This window comes from Chaetodon auriga, chromosome 15 (genome assembly GCF_051107435.1).
Source record: "Chaetodon auriga isolate fChaAug3 chromosome 15, fChaAug3.hap1, whole genome shotgun sequence".
NCBI classification, from domain to species: Eukaryota; Metazoa; Chordata; class Actinopteri; order Chaetodontiformes; family Chaetodontidae; genus Chaetodon; species Chaetodon auriga.
Window position 1 is genome coordinate 8059821 of NC_135088.1, and position 9703 is coordinate 8069523.

Sequence of the window (9703 nt, forward strand, 5' to 3'; positions counted from 1 at the left end):
TGTTCATCTTGTGCTTTCTGCTCCACTTGTCTCTGTGCTGCAGTTAGCAGCAGCACACTCTGCAATCTCCTCCCAGATGCTGTTTAAAAAAAACCCACAAACATTAATTCTTAGGAAATGTGTAGATAGGAGGAAATGATATTTCTCAACTGAATATTCACCCAGTTGCTGAATGACACATTCGCATCAGTAATTGTGCAAAAGGCATAAAATGCATCTTTAAAGAAAAATCTGAACTCTATCCTTTTCACTTCTCCCACTACGAACAAAATCAGCAAAAGAAGAAGAAGGAGTCCCTCCTCAAGAAGAACAACACTACAGCCTACCCAGCTGCCACTGCTACAGCCTTCGCCCCCAATATTGCCAGGGACCCTGGATTGGCCACTATTGCCAAAAGCGCCCCACCACCCCCAACCGAGCCCAAGGAGGAGCCAAAGCCCAAGCCTCCAGAGGCCAAGAAGACCTTTAACAGTGTGAGCAAGATAGACAGGATTGCCAGAATAGCCTTCCCTCTGCTCTTTGGAACCTTTAACTTGGTCTACTGGGCGACCTACTTGAATAAGAAGCCCAAATTGCAGGGGGTAACTCCACACTAATCCATGTTTCATTCCTTTTAAATTATAACTGTAATATTCTTCTTATTTTTTTTCAATTTTCTTTCTTATTCCTCTTAAAACAGGTGTTTATTTTCAGACAAACATGGTGTCCATGCTGGTTTGAATTCCCAGTTGTTGCATTGCTTCTATGTTTACCTAAAGATTGAAGATTTTGAAAAAACAAAATAGAGAAAAAAGAACGATAACGATACAGACTTTTGAAAGGGTGTTGTTCAGGTCTCAGATGATGCTACTAAGAAAATGCTACTATAAATATATAGCCAAGAGAATGCTATTCTACAACTGCACATAGCCCAAACTTGTCAAGGGGCTTTTGTTTCTATGTTTGTTTTCTTATTTTACATTTTTCTTTTCTATTTTATTTAAAACATGGAATCACAGACATGGTAAAAGGCACTTGTGTATATGCATGGGCAGGGCATCTTCTTATTTCTGTTTATTTATTCAAAATACAGATCAACATTGACTGATAGCTTAGTTTATTTGATATCAGCAGCAAAATGCTTCGCTCAGTCTCTGTCAGAATATCTTCAATCCTCTGTAGATGTTTCATGAGATTAATTATGTCATACTTCAAAATACGTTAGGGTTTCTGCAATAGCAATAAAACATGTCTCAGTGGACCCACCATTTATTTAGGGATAAAAAATACAAAAATTCAGTCATTTCTGCGCTCAGCATTGAAAATATTGATTTCCTTTCACAGCGTTGTAAATATTATCAAGTGTTAGAGATGTCAATATTATGTTTCAGCTTTGCAAAGTGTAACTAAAGGGTATGTTTATTGAATACATGGAAAAAGTAAACTTTTTTTTTAATTTCATCTATTTTTGTTTCTGTTTACGATACTCTACAAAAAAGAGTATATAGTGGTCTAATTCACGCTTAAGTGACAATTTCTCGCCACGTTCGCGTTCCATTCAAAGCTGCTTTCACACCGAAGTTAAATATTATTCAACTGTGTACGTTTGTGTACACGCTAACGGCAACAACAGCAACAACAACAACAACATCAACGGTTTAAACTGAGATTGGCTAGAGTGAGAATGTAAAAATCATCTCGAATCCTGGAGTGCATTTTACATTTAGAATTAAAAAAAACCTCATTATTTACGTATTTTGTTTGTTTTATTTATGGTGGGGCCTCGTTGGCCAAAACGCCATTTATAGCAAAGTACAGTTAGCATCACTTGAAGAGGGGCGGGGCACATTGAGAAGGAGGAGAAGTGCCTTTTCCATTTCCAGAGTTGAAGCTGTAATGGCTACTGCTTTGTTGATTGATGGCGCGTCTGTATTTTCCATCCCACTGTGTCCCCTGACACTGTTTCCCATAGTTCCCATCTCCTTTCAGTTGAAAATTGAGACATAACACTCAGAAAGTACCAGCTACACTGCCTTCAGTATCACATGCCCGTTTGGACTCATTTGTTGCTGCTTGTTGGTGAGCAACAGCGAGAGACAGGGACAGAGACAGAAAGAGACAAAAGAGAGGAAGGAGACGTTGAGTTGAAGTGGCACTGTAATCTTGCTTTAGCCCGTGCTGTGTTTCGCACAGAGGACTTGTCTTGTAGTTCTACGATAGTGACGAAGATGAATATATTTTTGTAGCATGATGTCAATCCCTCTTCCGAGAAAAACCAACAGAAACTAACGCTAATGTGAAAAGAATGCTTTTTTTTTTTTTTTTTTTTTTTTTGTCTCGAACATTGCTTGCTCTTTTTTTCTTTTTACTTATAAAAAAAAAACCACACTTTAACAAAATGCTTCTTCTCTGATGTGGCACGTTGAGGTTTCTGAACAGTCCATTTTAGATTATGTTAATGTAGCAATATTAATTAGCAAGGGCTTTTCTTAGGACCTGAACCTGACACTCAGTCTGGGGGTAATATCCATTGTAGCTTTACATTGACCCCTCTCTACTTGTAGTTTCATCTGTATACTGCACATGGACATCTAGGATCTATTTAGATTTGGTCAAAAATGAAAGGCGTTCCATTGTGTGTCCATCATGGGTTCTGAAGCCACTCTAATCTTGTTTTACAAAATCTCCACATTTCTTGTCAGGGACTGGGGATGCATTGTATTGCATTATGGGTTCTGGGTCTGCTTTTTTCAATATGTTTTACAGGGCACTGAACAGGTCAAAAGCATGTAAGAACCCTCAGAATTCTCTGTGTGTTTGTGCACTGGGGTGAAGAGATCACGCTATTGCCGGAGGGAAACGAAAAAGAGATTGGTGGTTGTTGCTATTGTTATTATTTGCATTATCATTATGACCAATACCGAACCTATCCCCTAATGGCAGACGTCTTTGCAAGCATATGCAAGCGGTCTACTGTTAACAGCCACTTAACCTACAAGCAGAGGGTCAAGGAACTGCAAAGTTCAGGGTGAAGAGTTGTATAAAGATATCTGAATTCTAAACTATTGTATGTATGTTTATTATCATGAAGAAAAAATATATATACATATGTAAAATACATAATGCATACAGTATTTGATTCTATTAATGAAGATATTAGCTGAGATGATGATGAATATTGTTTGTATTATCAACCTATTGTTATGCATTTTGCACATTTAGAAGAACAATAACATTACATTTATGTAGTCAGCTTCGTGCTATGCAAGGACAGCTTTGAACCACATCATTGACCTTCTCTCCCTGACCATTGTGTTTCAAATTTACAAGCTATCATAAAAAAAAAAAAAGAAATAAAAAAAGCTTAGCTTTTATATCAGCTGCGCACCCATTAGCTTTTTTTCTTTCAACCATGGCTACACAGGGTGACATCAAAGAAAACAGTGGATTATCGCTTTTGTTTGCGCTTTGGATTTGTTGGTGGTTGAAGGGAAACTGGCTTTCATTGTTGATTGCACTTTTTCTCCAGAGAAATGCAATAAAGGGATTGAACCGGAGAAAAAAACAAAAACAAAAAAACAACAGGAGCAAAACTGTAACAAGATCACCTTGTTAATATTATTTCTGTTCACTTCTTGAGCTTGTTTGCCGTTACAAAAATGGAGGCAAGTGCAAATCTTATTTTGCTAAAGGGATCATTTTGTTTATCTATCGCCTTCCAAAGCTCAACGATATTACAGTGAGCGCCACAGAGTTCTTGACTTTGAGTAAAAGTGAGTTTTGTACACTTGTCTGTCGGGAATATCTTTGCTAAGCCCCTCTCTTGTACTCCAAGCAGGATCAAACAAATGCTATCGACCATTCGCAAGTATTTTTGAGCCAGATCTGGTTTTGCTACGTTTAATGCTCCAGAGAGAGAATGTGAAATATGAGGCACAGTGCAATCATGAGCTTCCAACTTTTACCTTCACATTCATATGCAGAGCATACATGTAAATATCACATTTGTAGGCACGTCAGTCATTTCTTTCATTATGTTTGATGCAAGGTACATTGCAGTTCTCAGCAGCACTTGCTTTTCAACATTGAGTCTTTGGTTATTCCTAGATACCTACTGGAGTTTTTTCTTGTATTTTTATCAAGCAAAATATGTTCTGATTTTCACTGAAATGTAAAAAAAAAAACTAATTTTCTAAAGCACAAAAGTTGATTAAGGTAAGAGAAGTTATAGTGAGACTGTATACATACGGACATCGACAAACACGCTTTCCAAACGCACACAAACACACATACCCACACACAGTACACAGGAATGTGTTGGTAGTTCAATGATACTGACAAAGGGTTCTGATGGATGTAGATGAAATGGTGAACCTTCTGTAAATGTTTTCTTTTTGTTTCTTTTGGTTATGATATGGCCCTGTAGAATCTGATTCTCTGCATTAGTCTTTAAATAAAAAGAAAACAAATGAAAGTCGTGGCTACACTTCTGTCCTTGTGCTATGGATTACCAGACAAAGAGTGCGACACATACAGCAGAGCTCGGTCCAAGCATAAAATACTGTTTACTGTCTGCATCACAAGTAAAAAAATAGAGCTCACATGGCTTGTGTTTTTAAAGATGTGTCATTTTCAGAATATGTGTCAGTTTTAACGCAGCACACATTAATATGACATGGCTGAACTTTTCAATAAGAGCTCTGATGGACAGGTTTCACTGGTTGGCTGAGGGAATATAAAAAAATAAATAAGCAGGAAACATAGGTATGTGCACATATAAGTCAATAGCTACATTTACATAAAACTTTGGTACGATTTCGGGTAAGAAGAAACCTGAATGATGAAGGGCGCCCAGAACCCTGAACCATGCCAGAGCAGGGTTTAGAGACCCAGTTGCAGCCCAAATTAGCAGCAGCCTTGACATTAAGTCTGATATCTCACCAGTAACTGAGAGTAACTGATGAATAGGAATAAAACTGGCCCAGTCGAAAAGTCCACTCCACGTAAAGAGATGCTGTAAATATCCTATCAAATTTTAACATAAATTCTGTTTCTGTTTTGTTTCTCTGGCTCTCGGCTGACAATGTCATTCCACAACTATCTCAAATATCTCAGCAACTATTTAGATGGATTGCCATATAATTCTGGACAGGATTAGGTGCCCAGAGGAAGAATCCCTCTGACTTTTCCTCCAGCACCACTAACAGGCCAGAGTTTCCATTTGTCGTGTAAAATATTGCAACATCTACTTCTACTAGAAATGTTTAGTCGTTCAGTACTTGACATAACTAATGATACTCCCATCAGCCTCTGCTGTATTTTCTGTTACTAATTAGTAAATATTAGTATGTTAACACACAAAGGTTGTCCTTTTAAGCCTACTAGCATACTGATGTTAGCATTTAGCTCAAAGCACCGCTGTGTGAAAGTGCAGCTTCACAGCTAAGATAGCTCTAGATTCGTTTGAAGTTTGCCCAGTGGGCATCCAGTATGACATACTGCACATCAGAGCATTCTTTATAATACTTAGAATTAAAATGGACAACTGTCCTGACTTTTCCCTAATCCCACACCCTTAAGCCATGCAGGATTTTCCCCTAAAGTCCAAACTTTCCCAACCATCCAACTTTTTAAATCACTGTTATCGGTTTTCAAGACCCAGATTAATTCAATCACAGTGCATCAGTGTATTTTACTGTACATCAGTCATTTTCTCCTGATCTGCGTTATAGTGTTGCTTCCCTTCTATACTTCAACGCTGTTGGAACTGGCTAAAAGTTACAGAGATTAATTTGCAGGCGAACAGTGGTGCAAAGCCTCCGCAAGGCCCTTTCCCTTTGATATTCCTACAATGAATTTGAATGTTGACTTATTATTGTGGTCTATTTCAAACAAACTGCTGTTGTTCATTTCTGTAATATAAAGCCTCATATTTCCCTGACACCCCTTGGTTTACAGCCAAAGAGTTCTAACTAACACAAAGCATTCATTAAAGCGACAAAGAACATTGCAAAGCTTTGACTAATTAATTGATTCCTGCGACCATCTCAGCTGACATCTGTATTTTTTTCCGGATTGTTTTCTGCCTCACTCATCGTCTCTTGCCGCCTCTGCTCTCAAACCTCCACCTTGTCCCCATCTTCTCCCACCCTGCCATGAGATTTCAGGTGCAGGGGAACGTGTGCTTCTTCCTTAAAAGCATGTGAGCTGCCAAGCCCTGAGACTGTTATGTAATAAAGCTGTTTCTCCCTGGCAGAGGAGCAAAGAGAAGAGGCTTTTTCTCTTTCTCTCTGCCTGCTTCTCCTCCTCCTCCCTCTCTCTGTCTGTCACTTTTTCCCCTCATAGGCACAGATTTTTTCCTGTTTTTTTGGAGGGGTGGAGGGATGGGGGGTGGGGACATGTCCCACTCAGTCCCGGGTGCAAGATGAATCGTACTCCAGTTGTTTCTGCCTCAAATGCGTATACTGTGTTTTTCTCTTGATTTGCGCTTTTAGACACACGTTTGAATTTCACAGAAGCGCTGTGTGGACGGCTATTGTCACAAGTACAAACCCCCCTTTCCCTTTTAAGAAAAGACACTGCTTTTTCCCATCTCCTAGTTTCCCTAGGATCCCCATTTAGAGAGGCACTGAACAGCCTTGTGAATTGTGTTTTTGCGGGAATGAATGTAAATTCAGGCAATCCCCACGTTATACAAAAGGGCTTGCAATGCTGTCAAAATGTAGCAATAGCTGCGCAAAAAAAGGTAAATCAGAAAATGCTTAACGGGATCGCCCTTCTGAACACAAAGCAATCCATCTCTGAACCACTTTCTTTGACTTTCAGTGGCCAGTGGAAGCTATTATAGCTGTTGTGAACGATTTCTGAATAAAGCTGATGCCTCTTAGCTAGAAACTTTGATAGCTGAAGGATGGGTTTTTGTTGGGGTATTAATTGCATATTGGCCAACAATTAGGTTGGTATTCTTCGCTGAATTTTGCTAATGAAGAGAGGAAAAATGTTACTTAATGTTATGTTATTTAGCCTATTGCACTGCGCTCAGGATATTGGACCATAAATGTGAAATTTCCCATTTCTCGTGGAAGTTCACATTGTCCACGTGGAGATGATGGAGGCTCCAGATCACTCGTTCCCACACACAGACAAAGCGCCTTTGTCCAATTCTCCAGGACTCTAAATTCTCAAGCAGCAGCCACATCAGGGACTAACATCTCCTGAGATTTCTATTAGTTCTCTCCCCGCTTGCTCATTTTTCTGTCCCTTTGCTTCAGTGGCTCACTCACTTCCAGTGCCCGCTGTCTTCCCCCAATTATCCTTTGGAAGACTCCATAGATTACTTGGCCAGGTATCAGGATCTGTGATTTGTTTTTCTCCTTCAATTGAAATGAATAAATGAATACGAAAACAGCAAGGAAAAAGCAATTGGAGCAAAAGATAATTACTTTACATTCTGCACCCACTGAAAGTAAATGCTTCTGTTATAAAGGCTTTGTGTCCAAGGACAGCATTGTTTTTATTTTTAACAATGCTTTCTATCTGCACATGTGCTGCAAACTGTTTCTGTACAACAGAAACTCCCTGCACCAGGGTGGCTGTTTTTATAAAAATTCAAATCAGTCATTTATTTTCCTCAACAGGGCTTAAGGAGTCAATATTGAATTGTACTCTCCAATGCTGCCATTTCCATTGTGAATTCCTTCCATTGTCAAAAGCTCCTCCTGAATAGGAGCTAGAATAAAATTTAAATGTCCAGTCCATAACAGCAAGATGTTCTGCAGTAATGTCAGAGTATTATGACACAAAGTGGTAACCTTTCTATGGTGACTCAGTGAGACAGGATGGAAAGGCAGGACACCTTTTCAGGTGTCTGTCCATGCACAGAGATGAATGCCACAAAGTATACTTCTAACATCAAGTACAGTTTGCTGATAATACTTCCACACTTTAACATCGGTATGTTTTTAAAAAAGGGACTCTTGCTTGTAATGGATTACTTTTCAGACTATGGAATTGGGACTTTTACCTTAAACGCGAAACACCAAACAGCAACCAAACAAGCTACATTAGGATTCGTTTGGAGTCTACAGTAAATGTTCTACTAGCAGCTTGCTGCTAACCTTGTATGCTAATGGTTTGATGTTGGGCAGGTAGTGTGCAGTGGTTTTTTCGAGCCATTTTCACTGAAAACATCTGCTTGCTGAGGACCGAATTTGGGTTCACAAGAATGATGAAATGTAAAATTACTGGTCGTAAAATCAAAACAATGAGCTGAAAGATGCCAGAAAACAGGTAGAGTTGATAATAGTTTGTCACTATGAGTGGCTCGCACTACACAAATGAAAACAAAAATATTGTTTGGTGAATATTTAAGCAAAAGGTCTGAAGACTTTTCCTGTTCTTCTTTAAAATATGTTTTTAAATGCTAGAAGGCACGGTATCCAAATAATTGTGACTGTGCAGTGCCGCAGTGAAATAAATTGCCATCACTGACTACTCTGTGGGGATGACAAGCTTTGGCCGATGTTGCTACACAAATAAGTGCTTCACCAAGGAAAAGCAACAGTTCTATAATGTGAGAAGTGAAGTTATCACATCCATCAAACACTTCTGAATTGGCTCCATGTGCTGCCTTTTCTGTCCATGACGTTCGACCCCGAACTGAACTCGAGAGCTGTGGCTTGTTCATTTCAGCCAAATTGGACGACGGCGCAGTTTCCCCTGAGGGGCTCTGTCGCACTGCATGAGATTTCCACAAATTACCAAGACACAAAGCAGCCCCATATAACGAAAGTATCAACCTCAAATGCGCTTAGATGCAAATACCACAAAAAAAGAAGTCCCTCTTGGGCGATGTTACCATTTGTTGCCATAATGTTGCACAGAACACAGAAAATGACTTGCTAAACTTGGCCAGGCCAGTTCATGGAAGCAGCGCGACGCAGACTTTAGCCCACGAGCTGTTTCTTTGCAATAAGGATAATGTTAGTCATATAACACGACATTTGCAGAGCCACCACAGTGACAGGTTTATCTCAATGAGCTAGTCGTTAAGTCTTGTTTGAACGTGGCACAACGCTGTGCATCAACTAATGATGGTGGAGGCGGCCGAAGGCAAGACTCGTCAGTCCAGAGGAAAGACTGGGTGATGATGAGGATAAGAATGGGACATATTCTCCAGGCCATCATGATATCATCAGCATATTGTCTTTCTTCCCACAGCTCTCATTAGAAAACAAACATCCTCTTTTGCCTTCTCCCATTCTATCATTCATGTTTAGATTTGTTTTCTAAGACAAGAGTCATGCATTCACCTTGTCTCCACAGTTTAGTTTTTTCCCTCTGTCCTTATATTACTCTCGTTCTTCTCATTGTTTTGAAGTTGACATTCACTGAACCACTGATGTCCTATTCAACCATCCCATCAGAAGAGTCTGTATTGTCACACTCGCTACGCCATAATGAAATTTGTTCTGCGCCTTTGACACGTCCCTGAGCAGTATTGGGCCTAAGACACATCTTGTAATGATTAGTGAAAGCTAGCCAAACATGCAGATTCCACACAGAAAGGCACTTGCCACACCCAGGATTCGAACGCACAACCTCCTAGTTCTGAGGCAACGCTGCTAACTGTGCTGCTCCAACCCACTGCAGCTGTTTCTCTACTCTCCCGGAGGAGTGAACTCGAGCCAAGATAGAAATGATGTACGGCAGACAGAGAGCACAA

The 9703-nt window shown here is 39.7% G+C and overlaps 1 protein-coding gene across 5 annotated transcripts in view; it reads left to right on the top strand.

The window, feature by feature from the left end:
• The window catches only part of gabra1 (gamma-aminobutyric acid type A receptor subunit alpha1), a 30827-nt gene extending 26374 nt beyond the window's left edge, over window positions 1-4453 (top strand). For all 5 annotated transcript variants that reach the window (XM_076750966.1, XM_076750965.1, XM_076750967.1 and 2 more), the window contains exon 10: window positions 276-4453. In XM_076750966.1, the coding sequence (XP_076607081.1) occupies window positions 276-596 (321 nt within the window). In that variant the 3' untranslated portion in view covers window positions 597-4453. The remainder of the gene's footprint in view (window positions 1-275) is intronic.
• Window positions 4454-9703: the final 5250 nt, after the last annotated feature.